We start from the raw sequence: 16,610 nt of genomic DNA, 5'->3' as shown, positions 1-16,610 counted from the left end.
CTCGTGCCTGTAGTTACACTGGCTCACTCACCTCTCAAATCGGGACACAACAATAACAAGTATTGCTGCTCGGCGGCGGAATATCTGATGAATGGGTGGTATGCTACCCAGATGGGTTTGCTCAAAGTCCTACCTCCAAGAACTAATTACAAATCCAAAAATTAATTTTTTGTGACGCTTTAATCAGCTAAACTTTTATTCTTATAATATGAAATGACCACCTCATGGTAAGTTGTTATCAATTTAAGAAGTAGTAATTCCTTGTAAGAAGTTATTTCCTTTTTGCACACTGGCTTAGCCGAACTGAGACTGAGTATTACCGTTTAACGGTAAAGTGAAATGGTGTGAGTGAGTTGTACCTAAGCAGACGAGCTTGAACAAAACTCTACGAAAAATTTAACTACTGAACTGATCATCATTCAATTTTGCCAACACGTTATTTAGGGTCCAGAAAAGGACATAGGGCATAGGGCACATCTAACATATACGCGGGAATGCTGTAATTAATAATTAAACAAATTGATCCGTATTAGTTGATTGAAAAAAATATTCCCACATTTAATTTCTTACGCAGGCAGTCCAGTGATATGAAGAAAGATATAAGAACTTACGAGAAATGAACAAATAGACCTTTTACTACGTTTACCTTACCTAAGTAGTCACCCTTACCTATTGACAATATAAGTAATATAAACGAGTCTTCAAGTCGACGACGCATTGACGCTAGTTATTATAGTATTTAAGATGCTTTTGTTCAACGAATTGCAACACAATGATACAAAATATAAATCATAACTAAAGTCGGGATGATTGACTTGTATCCATATAATTTAATTGATACAAACTCGTCCCATTATCTGACGGAGAAAATTTTCTGTTGGTGGCATAAATCGGATTAGACCTAATCAATCAAATATAATTGATTCTTTCTTGATAACCGTTATAATAAATACGGAAAGATGTCAATAGGTAACACACAGCAACCATGAAACTTCTAACGGTTCTTCTTGCTTCAGTAACGTGTTAGTAAAATTGTATATATAATAAGAGAATAAAACTATTAAAATTTATTGCCTGATGTATTAAATGTATCTGTGTTTTAATAGTGTGCGCTGGAAGCGCAATTCCTTCGGTGCCAGGAGACAACAGCCACTATGTCGAAGGAGTGAGCCGCTACATCTGGATGCCAGATGGCGATGGTGTTCCTCATCTGGTAGATCTTCAGGCCCCAGTGGATGAGGCGCAGCTATTGAGCGCTAGGAATGGCGCCAACAACCAATATTGGCTCTTTACCAGGTCAGTTTGTCTCCACATACAAGTGAACTCTTTGCAAGTTATATGGTCAATATAATACTGGGTAGCACAAATATGTACATATAAATTCTACTATAGGTTAAAATCAATGCATTGTCAATGTAAGTATTTGGGTAAAACGAAGGTTTATAGGTATGGAGATTTCGGTATTATCATTATCATTACATTGTATAAAACAAAGTCGCCTACCGCTGTCTGTCTGTCCCCGTGTATGCTAAGATCTTTAAAATTACACAACGGATTATGATGCGGTTTTTTTTAATAGATAGTGTATACATACATGCACATTATGGTAGAGAAACACTGATATAATTTCAGAGGTTTCTAAAGTGATATAAATAAACACATTTTTTGCGCTTACATTGCAAATGCTGGCTGAACCCTGCGAGATAGATCAAAATAATGTACTACAGTATTGTACACCTTGAAAAAGTTTATTTTATTTGTTTTAGACAAAATCCAACCAGTCGTCAAGTTTTGGTCAATGGTAACATTAATTCTGTACGTAACTCGAACTACCGAGGTAACAGACCCACTAAAGTTATTGTCCACGGATGGAACAACAATGGTAACACTCAGATGAACCCGTTGATCACCTCCGCTTTCCTGGCGGTTCAAGACGCCAATGTAATCGTTGTAGACTGGAACCAACTTGCTAACGGCGCATACACAACGGCAGTGCGCGGAGTTCCTGATGTTGGCCGTCATCTAGGAAACTTCTTGATTTGGCTTTTCAATAACGCTGGTGGTAACTGGAATCAACTGCACTTGGTGGGCTTCAGTTTAGGGGCCCATGTCGTCGGTAATGCTGGTCGTACTGTCGGAGGTCGAGCTGTCCGTATCACAGGTACAATTAATTATACATCTTAAAGTCTTGGTAAGAGTTAACGCGAATAAATTGCATATTGATTTGATTGAATACGATTACTAATCTTGATTTCATTCTTCGATATTCTAAAAGTTCGAGTTTTCTAAAAGTTTATATATTCACAGGTTTGGATCCTGCTGGCCCACAATGGGGAGGTAATTCCAACGCACTCAATCGTAATTCTGGTGTATACGTCGAATCTATCCACACCGATGGTCGTCTCCTGGGTATTTTCGACCCTATCTCTAACGCTGATTTCTACCCCAACGGTGGTAGAAACCCACAGCCTGGCTGCCTCATAAGCACCTGTTCCCACGGCCGTGCTACTGAACTTTTCGCTGCCAGTGTGAGATTTAATCACTTTGTTGGGAGACGGTGCAATAATCTTAATGAAGCTCAACTTAGCAGCTGCAATGGTGCCCAACATCGTATGGGCAACGCTGACTTGGGAAAGCGAGGGTAAGTGATATGTTGTCATATCTACGATTACATCTCATCCTGCCTTCTTTCCTTTATAAAACGAAATTATTCATTTAAGTCTTAATTGTACATTGATATGAATAAATATTAGAAACCAAATACTCGAAAAGATGGTTACACGTTGGTCAGACACTTAAGCTAAGACTGTATTTTGATTCCTCGATTTTTATTAACTTGTAGGCTTTACTTTATTTACATGTTTTTTTTTTTTCATTTTGTTACAGAGCGGGTCTTTTCGGATTACGAACTGGAAGGAACTGGCCATTCTAAATAAGACATCGCACAAACTTTAATTACAAAACATTAAAATATCTCTCAAAAATATATGTGTTTTTTTACGCCTTAGTTTAAGCTTTTTTAAAAACACAAGCGACCCACCCTAGCTTCGCACGAATACAACATAATAAAAAATAATTGGTATTATTATTAAATTTAATTCAATTTTTATTTCTATATAAATTTATGACGTGGATCTGAAAGATACCGTGATAGAGGAATTAAATTTGTCAGGTTTCTTATTTTCATTTTTGCGTTAATATTGTTTTATAATTATTATTAAACTAGTTACTTATTTTGCGTAAATTATATAGCAGGCGCATTGCTCACTATCACATAACTCTGCTGTGCTAAAATTTCTTTAATCTTCTAGAATTATGTTAATAAATTAATTTTAGAAATTAAATTAAAAAGTCTTCCAAAAGATCAATTTTGGCAATTTTTGTGATTATTTTTTTGATTAATATTTACATTAAACTAAGAAAAAATATGTGAACAATAATAGGTTTTATGCATCTAAAACTTTGCGTAAAATATATTTAAGGCATATTACGCTAAAATAACGATATACCCATAATATTTTACACCCTTAGTATAAACGAACCGATATAAAGGTTGTGTCATTTTCAGAACATTACAGTCAACATCATATATAAAGTAACAGATAAGATAACCAAATACATAAACATCACGCTGTATTTAGTGACAAATTCCTATTCGTATTCCATTATACATGTAAACAGATAAAGGAAAAAAAAATCATTTAGTGTACAGTCAGAAAGTAAATGATAAAAAATCGTTATTTATTTAGGAAGACGTTTTTAAGGTGTACAATACTGTAGTACATTATTTTGATCTATCTAAGGTTCAGCCAGCCTTTGCAATGTAAACGCAAAAAATGTGTTTATTTACGATATCACTTTAGAAACCCATAGTTTAGAACTGGATGGACATATATGTCCATCAACAACATGAAATATCGGTAAGGTAGTGTTAAACGTACTTAATCTACTTGGATTCAATCAATATAGTTAAACGGGCATTATTTTTTTTCAGCAACTTAACAATAATTATTTCTAGGAAATGGAGTTTCCGAAAATTTTACAAAATTTCTACAAAATCATATATTTAAGTACTTTTATCATATCATAGTTTCTTATCAACATAGATAAATACGCATAATACATATATGTATATAAATCACTTCAATACCTTTTTCTCCTCTGTTTGTCAAATGTGTTTGTTTTCTTCCTTGAAAAGTATTGACAAACATTTATGTTATCAAAAAAAAAATCTTCTCGAATTTACAATAATGATTATGTACGATAATTCTTATGTAAATAAATATTATTGTCTATTAGAATACCCTATAATATAGTATGTACGTCAAACGTGCTTCATCACCTTTGACAAAACTATAGGTCTTATTGTATCATAAATATCTACACAACACTTCCACGTAGAATTCATATGGTAATCACGCAATTACTTTAGCAAAGAAAAGATTATCTGCATAATAATTTTACGTTTGTTTATCATTAGCAAGATTAGGTATCAATATAAAAAAAATACATGTTTGATTATAAAGTATTATATAATAAAAAAAAAATAAAACAATATGTAGAAATGAATAGACTTTGTCTGGGCTCAACCGTCGTACAAGAATTATCAATATGAAGAACTTGCAGATTCTCATCTTATTCACAATAAGTAAGTTGTAAAACACTATGTTAATTTATATGTACATTTATCTTATTTTATTAATATATAATATTTATTTTTAGCATGTACCTACAATGTTATTGCCTCCACGATAGCTCGTGTTGCTAATGAAGCCGAGGAGGACGAAATAGTGATTGAAGATTTATCACAATACAATAATTTTCAAAACGACGTCAGAGAAAATTTACTCAATGCAAACGATAACAACGCTTATTGGCTATTTACGAGGTGAGATAATAATCTACACTAAAACTTATTGTATCATTCGAAACGATCAAAAGAGCTTTAAATTGAGATTCAGGAATTATTACCATTTCACGTTTATTACAGACAGAATCCGACCACACCCCAAATTATTGTAAGCGGAGACGCAATATCGTTATGGACATCAAATTATGATGGTAACAAGCCTCTTAAAGTTATTGCTCATGGGTGGGGCCGTGACGGTACTTCTCCTGTAAATACTATGATCACGTCAGCCTTTCTAGATGTATCTGACGTTAATGTTATCGTGGTTGACTGGAGTGACAGTGCTAGTGGTAATTACGTCAGTGCTTCTGTAAGAGTACCAGCTGTAGGTCGATTTCTTGGAAACTTCTTGCAATGGCTGATTCGTACTGGTGGAGGGAATTGGGATAATGTACACCTTATCGGTTATAGTCTTGGCGCTCATTTAGTAGGAAATGCTGGAAGGGAAGTAGGAGGTCAACCCATAAGGGTTACTGGTAAGTAACCCGTATTATATGAAAAAATAATGTAATTTTCTTTTGTTTAAATAATAAATGTTAAAATACCCGTCCATTTTCAGGACTCGACCCAGCTGGTCCATTTTGGAGCAATCCTTTTGCATTAAATAAGAATTCTGGCCGATATGTTGAAGCAATTCACACAAACATTCTTTCTCGGGGTATAACCGAACCCATAGCCCATGTTGACTTTTACCCCAATGGTGGTCAAATGCAACCAGGTTGTGATACAAATCAGTGCTCGCATTCTCGTTCTTATCAGCTATTTGCTTCGAGTATTCGAACAAATCACTTTATCGGTAGAGAATGCGCTAATCTCTGGCAAGCTATCATAAACCAATGTAATGGCAGAACTTTTAATATGGGTAATGGAATTTTAAGTAAGAAAGGGTAAGTCAATTATTGAACTATTACACGATTTACTTCGTGGTCCATTTGCTCGTCCGCCTACAGATATCATTAAAAAAAAACGATATTGTAATTATTTTATTTACATATTCATATTTTTCATTTCAGAAATGGTATCTACGCCGTAAATACGAGAAGCAGCTGGCCTTTTTAATTATTAACTACTTACTTCGAGAATAATTCTATAAAAACAATTGAAAATACGCTCCATCTTCAAAAATCTTGCTCTTATTTTCAATAACTTCAATCTTATATATTAAGCAAGAGCAATTGTGTTCCAAAGGAATGAATATGTCTCTAAAATATTTAATTAAGATTAACAAAGTCACTTATAAGCCTTTTCCTCTGCCCTGAGGTTGCCTGTAAGAGACTCTTTATCGACAAGACTGCCTCCTAACATTATATAACGTTTTATTTATAAATTGTAACTGTTTCTTCTTAGTGTCCAATAAAGTGTTTTATTATTAAATTTAATTTAAAATACAATATATATTCTGTTTCATTTGGAATCAATGTCAACTAAAACAAAGCTAGGGGAAATTTAAACCAATTATATCACGAATCCAAAATAACTGATCATCGTTAAACTCCTCAAAATGTTAAAAACATATATATATTTTTTATATCTCGAGTCTATAAGATGGTCAATACTTAGAACGCGAGGATCTGCGGCTGAGAAGGAAAATATCGTGAGGAAACCACCAACACCGACATTGGATTAGTGTGCTGGAATTAGACCCAAAAATTCTCCTCAAGGAGAACCTTAGCCCAGCAATGGGGCATTTACAGGATGCGATTTACTGATTTTTTATTTAATTTCAATATTTATAAAAAAATATTTTGTGTTTTACATGCACATAACATTAGTTGTGTGCATGTAATATTTTTGACGAAGTCAATAGATATCGAATAAGTTATATTAAAAAATCTCTTATCAGAACGTTTTGTTTATGCGCCATAGATACATATTAAATAATAGAGATTAAAAAATAAATAAACAAATTATATTTTTGTATTCTTATATTAATGCAGTTGTACCTACAGACCTTTCTTTCTCGTTTTGTCTCGTCGTAACACGTTTCGCGTTGCGCGTTTTACCTGCATGAAGTGGGGGCGGTATGCGAGATTAGCAGATTCCCGGGACGCCTAGTGCGCCCTAGTATACCAAAATACCTACTAAAAAACCAGCGGTACCCACTTCATCACGGCTAGCGTCACGGGATCGCTTTCGCAACCTACCTTCTCAACCTGTACTGCATAAGATATTTCGACTGTTGTTGAAAATTATGGTACATGGATTCGACTTACATTTCGGTACACACGTGATCGCTTATGCGAATGTCTAGTTTGAAATATCTCCAAAGAAATTAAATATGTCCAAGATTATAGTATATTTTGAGAAAGGAACTCACTGATTGGAGCTTCTTACAATATTTTTCATCATTTTATAGACTTACGTCAGAAATTATCTCTGCGATCACATGTTTTCAATTTTAATATAGGGCAATCGCTACATTTAAGGCATAAAATATTGTTAGTTGTTGTGTCAATGCCTTTGTAAATATAATTTGATATGAATATATTTTATTACAAAAAAAATTTACACGTTGAGTCGCCATTTATTCTTTCAATTGAATATTTTATAAATCAAACATAAATCAATGTTAATATCTTTATTAGATAAAGAATAATAGTATTCTTATTTATTACCTGAATTAAGTTAATTGATTATTACGCAAATAAACATGAGATCTGGATTTATTTATACCAATTTTACTATCGAAGAAAGCGTTTCGCGTCCGCGGTACGCGAAGATATGACAACTCGGGACGATTAACAAAGTCGACGAACACGCGTCAAATGCGTGAACATTGCGAAAACCGTTCACATTCGTGTTCGCGTTGTTTCGCGGGGGTGTTTACGGCGCCAATATTGATCCCACATCAGAGATAAACGGCCATTGTGATAACACGATAAAACTCAATAAAAACAATCCATACGTGTAATCACTCGGGTGTGTCCATGATTATATTATATTTTAAGCAAGAAAGTTACTGATTGTTGTTTCTTACAATAATTTTCCACATTTTATAAAGTAGAATTACGTGAGAACAGAACCCCGAATTAAATAAAAGCCCACCCAGTCTAGTACGATATTAATCATCCTTGACTATTTTATAAAAATCATTATCAAATGAAAGTTCAGGCAGGCTTTTCCGCCACGATTCTCTTAATGATACAATAAAAAGGGCTCTTGCCACCTTCGACGTTCCTGCTCTTACAGAGCCTCGTGGAATTAGTCGTGATGATGGTAAGAGACCTGATGGATTGACATTTGTTCCCTGGGAACTAGGACGGGCCCAAGTGTGGGACGCTACATGCGTTGACACGTTGACCCTGTCTCATATCCGAGAAACAATGTTAAGAGCCGGTGCCGCTGCGGAAAAAGCTGAAGCAAAAAAAAAGATCTAAATATTCGTGTCTTATGTCAAATTACTTTTTTGTTCGATTTGCATTCGAAACACTTGGCCCTTGGAGTAATGGTGCAAAAAGTTTCATCAAAATTATAACGCCTCGCCTTATTGCCTCCACTGGTGACATGAGGGCTATTCGAAAGGGCGGTCAAGATTTATACAGTAACTATTTTTAATTCATATTTGTATACATATTTGCACTTAATGTTATCAATTCTTATATTAATAAATTAAAAAAAATAAATGAAAGTCTCACTGGATATGTATATTTAAATTTCATTAGATAGTAAACTAAAACGTTCTTATGAACACCTTAGTACCTATATATCTTAAAAATCAAATTTTTAAATTATCTATACATTAGATGTTAAGATATAGTCACGTGACAAGCATATTATATATAAACAATTTAATGATGGTACAAAAAAAGAATTAAAAAAAAAATTTTTGGCCCAGGACCCAGGAACTCGATTCTCGGTCCTAATATACACAACCATTTTTTTGTTTTAAAACGTTACTAAGATAATCCATAGTTTACATTTCAATTCAGTTGTAATTATTAAACTGTTATCTCTGGGATTAAAGTTATCCAGATATTTTTAAACGATAACGTATTATGTAAGTGTCCTCCAAATCAATCGAAATTGTGCCAAGTGGCCATTGAAAATAATATTACATTTAAACAACAACACATTTTAGGATTAGTCTGTTTGTAACAATTTGTAAAATTCATAATTTTTAAATAATACGGTTAGTCCAGACCATGGTTTCGCTGAACGTACATTAAACAATTATTTATATTGAGCCAGGTATATATTATGAACATTAATTTACAAGGGGGAATGTACATTATAGAAATATTACTTTTATTACAAAACATATGTAACTGGAGTAAGTCGGGTTATCCCGCCCGTAGATTTCATTGGCACTGCCAGAAATATTCGCAAATGCTTCATCTACGCACGTCATTGTTGGTAAGTCATTAATGCTTCGCGGTTAAAGAATTGATGACTGGTTTGCAGGTTAAATAATATGAAGTCGGGCTACAAATATTTTGAAACATTCTATAAAAATATATGAAATGTATACTTTGGGTCGAGATTTTATTTTTGTATAAAATTGAAGGGACGACCAAATGGGCCACCTGATGGTAAGTGGTCGCAACCGCCCTTAGATATTGGTGCTATAAGAAATATTAACCTTTCCATGCATCGGCAACATACTATCAACTTTAAGAACTAAGATGTTATATCCTTTGTGCCTGTATTACACTGACTCACTTACCGTCACTACATACAACAATACTAATTATTATAGGCGGTAGACTATATGATATGTGGGTGTCACCTAACGCATGCAAAAATCAAGTAATAATTATATGTTTATTTAGCCACTTGCATATTTGTTTGGGAATGTTATTATCGATTGTTTTAGAGACGTCTGTAACGAATAGAACTCTCGTCATCAAAATCGACCATTTAAATTAAAGCGAACTCCGTTAACAATTGTTATTGAACACAATTATTATGATAATGAATGTGAATATGTATATAAATCTTAGAGAATAGCCCCTCTGAACATATAAATACACGCTATGGCAATTTACATGTACTATTGCATAGTTAATATCTCAATAGTTAAACGTTATCTAACCAATTATGAGATACTAAATTGTAGTAGTTGTATTGTCTTTAAATAATACGTCAGTGACAAAGTGTTTTGGAAATATGAAGCAACTTGCATTGTTAGTTTCCATCGTATCAGGTACGATATTAAAATTATTACTTAAATAAATACCGTAACACAATATTTTGATATTTTTTTATATTAAAGTAAGTGTAATACCATTATTAATTGATTGGATTAAATCCACTTTGCTTATTGGCGAAAATTCATCTACCTGATTTTACGGGACCGCTCCATGATAAAGGGGATCTTAGTCTATCATTAAAGTTAAAGTTTTATTGAGAAGTTTTATTATTATAAGTTATTCAAATTTATATACACTAATATTGACAAATACGATGGTAACTTATCTATCTGTCTGTCTATTACTATTTTACAGCTAAGCCTGTTAACCGAATTTAATGTAATTTTTGGAAGGACACAGACATTTTTATACCGAATATCTACACCCCCTTATACACGGGCAAAATCGCGGTTAAATGTTTGACATTTGTTAGAAGATCGCAAGAAGATTTAAATGTAAATTAAATCTACCTCTTAATAACAGTTACTACTACTAACACAAGTGTTAAATTAGAAATGAATCAGAAGTTGGAATTTCTACATGCTTTGATAAACAACTAAAGCCGTTTCGTACGCTTTTTCTTTCTTTGATCATATCGGATAGAAATCCCAACAGACTTTGACAATTAAGTATAAGTATATGTATCTTCTATATTATATTTTTCACTTGATATCGATACTCTGTAATGAAAATGATTTTAGTGAAAGAAATCGGTCCACTTTAAAACATTTCAGTTTGTTCCGCAAGTATTCTCAAAGATCCTAAAGAACGTTATCGCGAGGGCGATCGTTACTTTCTCTTTCCTGGCGATGGAGATGGTCAGCTCCATCTCGTGGATACTAAAGCGCCAATAGAGAATCGCTTTATAAAATCATCCCGAAACTCGAGTTATAACAACTACTGGCTTTTTACCAGGCACGTATACAAATATTTACTTAATTCATTTTACTATTCAATATTTCTTAAGTAGTATATATATAAGTAATCATATAGCTTATTACAATTTACAGTTAGTTTCATTCATTTATGTTTAAGATATCGTCACATAAACCATTGATAGCAATTTGTAATGTATCGGTTTGAACGATAAGTGAGACTACACTTACATTATAAAAAGCACAAGAGAGGTAACATCTTAGATGCCGTGGTAGCCGTTCATTGACTGTGTGAGTAGTGGTTCTCTTTTAACTATCTTCAAGGGACCTATTTAGTTTTCTGCTTTTTAAAAATAAATAACAATCTTGGGAATTAGAACATTACGGACTTGACCAAAGCGTGATGCTTGTCCCGGTTTGACTTCAGAATAATCGGTTAAAATTCACATAATCTAAGCACTAAACCATTACATCTCCTTAGACTATGTATTACGTCAAAACAAAAGATAGTTTTTTAACTAAATAAATATATATCTTATTGTACGTCGATTGGCCGTGTAGACCACTTACAATACAACGTGGTCCATTTACGTCTGCCTATATATGTAGTTTATATAAAACAATAATAATGAATCTGAATAATATATAAAAAAATATACATATCGTCGATAAAATATTAGAAATATTCTTTGTTAATTTATATTAGGAATTGGGCTGTAACTTTTACTGTGAGCTTCACCAATGCTCTTAAATAAAGTTTAACAAATTTCAGATCCCATCCCATAAAAGCGCAGATTCTCGCTTACAATGACGTCAACAGTATACAAAACTCTGATTTTAATATAACAAAAACAACAGTGTTTCTAGTTCACGGCTGGCTGGGAAGTGGAAACAATGAAATGAATAAAAAACTAACAGAAGGTAACTGATTAATGAACAGGATCGTTAACTAACAGTTTATTTGGGAGATTTTACCAAATCTTTACAAATTACCATATTTTGCATTATATTCTTTTTTATTAAGAATATCGTCTATGTGTGCGTATGCATGCCTGTTGTCTCACAAGTGTTAAATTCCAATTTAATGTCACCGAAAACAAATTAACTATGTCGCTTATGAAAATCTGATTATGTTTTTGTCAGTAGTATTTTTAATTTTCTATCACTAACCCCAATGTATATTACATTGGGGTTAGTGATAGAAAATCATTCATTCGTTACAAGTACGATGACCTTTGAGGAACGAAATTTGATACAGGTAATATAAAATAATTGTCTCTTTGCGGCATTATAGCAGCTATACGTAATATGGCATGATAAATAAGGCTAAAATTTCCTATCACTAATTATTAGTCAAACGTAAAAGTGAAAATTTGGAAAGAACTATTCCAAATACAAAATCTTCAAATGTTTTTTACATTATCAGTAAAAATAACAATCGATCTTATTTCAGCGTTTTTAGAAAATGACGATGTCAATGTAATAGTTGTCGATTGGAGCGAACTGGCCGGTCACAATTACGTAACAGCGAAGAATGGCGTTGCCGCTATCGGAGAAGGTCTCGGCAAGTTCATCAATTGGCTCGTATCATTAGGAGCCTCATATGATAGGATGCATGTTGTCGGATTTAGTCTGGGAGCACACATTGTGGGTAACGCTGGACGTTATACAGAATCTCAAGTGAAAAGGATAACAGGTAATTAAGCACTATGTCATTAATAATTCCTAAGTTACGTACACGTTAAACAAATTTATCTCATCGTGGAGTTGTTTTTATTACTTAATCTCTACCTTAGTCTCATTAGTTCCACCTTTTTTGTATCGATACTCGTCTTCTTTTTTTGGTCTTCTTTTGACTTAAATATATTCATCCATATTAATATTTAGCTCATTATTAGATTTGTTTAATATATTACTTTATATCACGAATTCAGGTTCTTGCAGTATTCACTTATTTCTTGTACATTAAAACGATGTTTTTTTTTCAATAAATAAACGATATAATTATTTTTTTACTGCTAATGGAGACATAAATAACATAAACTTAATGCACTTCATTTAGAACAATAACCAGAACGTATGCAAATGGAAGTCCATAACAACAAGCATAGAAAACGTATTAGGAATGTTATTCTTATATGTATAATAAAAATTGTAGTCCATAAAGAATGAAAAAAAGCAAAGCGAACTATTTGATTTGTGGTATATCCTAAATGAAACAAAATTACAATACGTTTCATTATTTAAAAGAGAAAGTAATATGAACGTAACAAAAAGTATAAAATATAAACAATATAGCTATAATTATTGATATTTTTCGTATTCCAATTACTAAAAGAGTAAGAAAATTATGAACTATGACGTACCTATATTAAAAATATTGATTATTCAAGATCTCGTGATATCAATGATATTACGTCAATTCAACATAATAGTACGTTTTAAGGAATTGGTACTATTAATAGCCCATCGCCCTTAGACAATGGCGTTTTATGAAATAATAATCATTCCTTTCATCGCCAATGCGCAACCAACTTTGGAAACTAAGATGTTATATTATCCCTTGTGCCTGTAATTACACTGGCTCACTCACACTTCTAAACGCAAAACAATAATATTAAGTACTGTGATCTGGCGATAGAATATCTGATGAGTGGGTGGTACCTACCCAGACGAGTTTGCACAAAGCCCTACCACCAATTAAAACGCTTACGCTATTAATATAAAGGATTATATATAAAGACAATTTAAATTAAAATTAAATAAAATTTTGCTTTTAAAAATGAAACATTTGATTTTTAATTACAGTTCGTCTTTTATCATAGTCGCAATTTTCAAAATTAATATATGCAATGAGTTTATTTTGCAGCTTTAGACCCCGCCGGTCCACTCTGGAAGGGCGATGCAAAACGTCTGAAAAAAACCGACGCGCGATATGTCGAAGTCATTCACACAAACACCTTAATGTTTGGATATATGGACCCGTTGGGTGATGCTGATTTCTATCCAAATGGGGGTTCTTTTATGCCAGGCTGCTTAATCAGCGTTTGTTCCCATAGCAAAGGATACGAATATATGGCAATTTCAGTGAAACACAACAATCTTAATGCTAATGAATGCAATAGTTTAAACGACGTAAGAGGCAATCGCTGCAACGGAGATCCTTACCCCATGGGCAATAGCGATTTAAATAAGTCACGGTATGTGATATTTGTAACTATTTAAACAGATAATGATGGTTGTAAAAAGTATAATGCCTACTATACTCAAGAAACGTTTCGATTTCCTTATGAATTCTCTAAAAGAAAGTTTCGAAGTCACCTGTGACGTATGATCATTATTGATGTGTGTACAATGACGATTCGTAAATACAGGAGCCGGTCGAAACAAATTATTCGTTATATTGTTGGCTATGATTGAAATGTTGACGACCTCCGTGGTCGAGTAATGTGTACACCGGTTTTCAAGGGTACGCCACTCTGAGGTCTCGGGTTCGATTCCCGGCCGAGTTGATGTAGAAAAAGTTCATTAGTTTTCCATGTTGTCTTGGGTCTGCGTGTTTATGGTACAGTCGTTACTTCTGATTTTCCATAACACAAGTGATTTAGCTACTTTCATTGGGATCAGAGTAATGTATGTGATGTTGTCCAATATTATTATTTTTTATTATTATTAAATTAAATTATTCAGAGTTATTGGTTTTCTTCTAGAATTTTGTGTATCGTCCTTCAAATATTGTAACATCATTCATTAGATAAGTTTGATTGTAGGTCCATAACAACAATCAAATCTATATTTAATCTCTAATTAAAACTATTTTTTTTTTCAGGTCTGGAATTTTTCGGGTCAACACCAAATAAGTATAAGGTTATTTGTAAATTATTGTTAAAATATTGTAAATATTTGCTACTAAAATAAATGTCTTTATAATTATTTCCTGTCTTAGTGCTGAATACCTTATCACCTAAATTACATTAAAAATTATAGAGAGGTACTTATCTGATCATATATTCTTTATTTTTTTATATTTACGCATTACGTGCGATTTGTCAATCATCATCATAGTATAAAACAAAGTCGCTTCCCGCTGTCTGTCTGTCCCCGTGTATGCTTAGATCTTTAAAATTACACAACGGATTTTGATGCGGTTTTTTTTTAAATAGATAGAGCGATTCATGGGGAAGGTTTATGCGTATAATACATGCACAATATAGTAGAGAAACACTTCATTTTAGAGGTTACTAATGTGATGTCGTAAATAAACACATTTTTTGGCGCTTACATTGCAAACGCTGGCTGAACCCTACAATATAGATCAAAATAATGTACTACTGTTTTGTCCACCTTAAAAAGGATTTCAAAAAAGTCCGCCATGGTAAATATGTTTATCTCTTAGAGATAGCCACAATAACCATTTTTTATCCATTACTTTTTACGAGAAATAATGGAATATTTATTTAGGTATTAGGTATAAGGTATTTAATTGGATAGCATTAATCCTTATCCAATTACATAAATACATTGTGCATTTAATTAAGATCTATATGACCTTCTACACTATGTAATTTAATTGAATAATTTCGAAGATATTACAGATATAAAACGCAGGGACATAGCGGTTTGTATTGTCTAATGACAAAAATCCGTGAACTTTGTATATAATTATATTCTGTAGTATATTTAGTATCAGTATTGCACCCGTGGGAAGCCAGGGTGGGTCGCTAGTATGTTATATATACAAAACTATGTGCACGCGGAACTAATTTCACAATCATTAAGTATGATAAATACTATTAGAGAAAACATACCACAAAAACAACAATAAACCTATTATCTAGATAGATTCGTAAGTTTTATATTTATTCTACAGATTCGTACAGCTTACTTAAATTATATTTACACTGACAAACTCAGCCTTGTTTCTTTTATATCTAGATAATTACACCATATTTTGAAGGGCTCTTACTTACAAAACTTACACGCCGTCAAAAGGTCGTTTAAATTTAAATTTACAATTTCATCACAGGACGGTGCCTTTTTAAAAGTTTACATTAAGATTCTTAATTTTTATTAATATAAATTTTGCTCTAAATATAAAAACAAAACTAAATACCAGTAATGCTCTTGTACGATGACGTTACCATACTATAAAATTATATTTTACACTAAGCACTACAACTATGCTTTGCTCCATTCCTTAACTATATACATATTTCCACTTTATATTTCCATCTCATTTAGAGCTAGCTACCCGAGGATATCTCAAATCTTCTATGGCATTGGGCCTATGCTATGTAATTGAGGAGAAAAGTGTCACAGGTTCGTTCGGTGCAACGTCTTGTCCCACAATAATTTATTAGGCGACAGAGCTGCATGCGGAAAAATAAGCCGGAGGTTCTCTAGTATCGCGTTACTTAATATTCCAATGTAAATTTTGACCACTTGACAAAAACTTGTGACCGATAGGCAAAAAAAGTGCAAATTTATTTATAGTATTTCTTATTGTTTTTCAGGAACTGCTATAAATATACTAAAATCAAAAAGACATTTCACGAACATACATACACATATCTATAGTCTTAACAATTACCTGTGGAAAAATTGCAGCATGTGTGTTCGTGATGTATTCGCCGCTCCCTTTGCTTCAAGAAAGCGCATCAGTTGTGTCTCGCTCCCTACTTTTCATTGCCATTTTAA

At 32.9% G+C, this 16,610-nt stretch overlaps 3 protein-coding genes across 3 annotated transcripts; all 3 read left to right on the top strand.

Moving 5' to 3' along the window:
- The first annotated feature begins 982 nt into the window (after nucleotides 1–982).
- On the top strand, nucleotides 983–2,645 carry LOC125073130 (pancreatic triacylglycerol lipase-like). The gene is made up of 4 exons (XM_047683875.1): nucleotides 983–1,022; nucleotides 1,107–1,296; nucleotides 1,767–2,161; nucleotides 2,308–2,645. The coding sequence occupies exons 1-4, from the start codon at nucleotides 986–988 to the stop codon at nucleotides 2,643–2,645; spliced, it is 960 nt and encodes a 319-aa protein (XP_047539831.1). The 5' UTR covers nucleotides 983–985.
- Nucleotides 2,646–4,611: 1,966 nt separating this feature from the next.
- Nucleotides 4,612–6,226, top strand: LOC125077682 (pancreatic lipase-related protein 2-like). The gene is made up of 5 exons (XM_047689689.1): nucleotides 4,612–4,648; nucleotides 4,723–4,888; nucleotides 4,991–5,385; nucleotides 5,469–5,796; nucleotides 5,923–6,226. Exons 1-5 carry the CDS (start codon nucleotides 4,612–4,614, stop codon nucleotides 5,966–5,968), a joined length of 972 nt encoding a protein of 323 aa, XP_047545645.1. The 3' UTR covers nucleotides 5,969–6,226.
- Nucleotides 6,227–9,891: 3,665 nt separating this feature from the next.
- On the top strand, nucleotides 9,892–14,846 carry LOC125073036 (lipase member H-like). Its single transcript, XM_047683754.1, has 6 exons — nucleotides 9,892–10,052; nucleotides 10,773–10,953; nucleotides 11,686–11,834; nucleotides 12,367–12,609; nucleotides 13,783–14,113; nucleotides 14,743–14,846. The coding sequence occupies exons 1-6, from the start codon at nucleotides 10,016–10,018 to the stop codon at nucleotides 14,771–14,773; spliced, it is 972 nt and encodes a 323-aa protein (XP_047539710.1). The 5' UTR covers nucleotides 9,892–10,015; the 3' UTR covers nucleotides 14,774–14,846.
- The last annotated feature ends 1,764 nt before the right edge of the window (nucleotides 14,847–16,610 follow it).

This window comes from Vanessa atalanta, chromosome 1, assembly GCF_905147765.1.
Source record: "Vanessa atalanta chromosome 1, ilVanAtal1.2, whole genome shotgun sequence".
Lineage (NCBI taxonomy): Eukaryota > Metazoa > Arthropoda > Insecta > Lepidoptera > Nymphalidae > Vanessa > Vanessa atalanta.
The sequence above is the reverse complement of the archived record's forward strand: the minus strand, read 5'-3'. Positions and strand labels throughout refer to the sequence as shown.

Coding starts and splice junctions, on each gene's coding strand:
- LOC125073130 (XM_047683875.1), top strand. CDS start 986: ATGAAACTTCTAACGGTTCTTCTTGCTTCAGTAACGT. Junction 1,023..1,106: donor TCTTCTTGCTTCAGTAACGT/GTTAGTAAAATT, acceptor GTGTTTTAATAG/TGTGCGCTGGAAGCGCAATT. Junction 2,162..2,307: donor TCGAGCTGTCCGTATCACAG/GTACAATTAATT, acceptor ATATATTCACAG/GTTTGGATCCTGCTGGCCCA.
- LOC125077682 (XM_047689689.1), top strand. CDS start 4,612: ATGAAGAACTTGCAGATTCTCATCTTATTCACAATAA. Junction 4,649..4,722: donor TCTCATCTTATTCACAATAA/GTAAGTTGTAAA, acceptor ATTTATTTTTAG/CATGTACCTACAATGTTATT. Junction 5,797..5,922: donor GGAATTTTAAGTAAGAAAGG/GTAAGTCAATTA, acceptor TTTTCATTTCAG/AAATGGTATCTACGCCGTAA.
- LOC125073036 (XM_047683754.1), top strand. CDS start 10,016: ATGAAGCAACTTGCATTGTTAGTTTCCATCGTATCAG. Junction 10,053..10,772: donor GTTAGTTTCCATCGTATCAG/GTACGATATTAA, acceptor AAAACATTTCAG/TTTGTTCCGCAAGTATTCTC. Junction 11,835..12,366: donor GAATAAAAAACTAACAGAAG/GTAACTGATTAA, acceptor ATCTTATTTCAG/CGTTTTTAGAAAATGACGAT.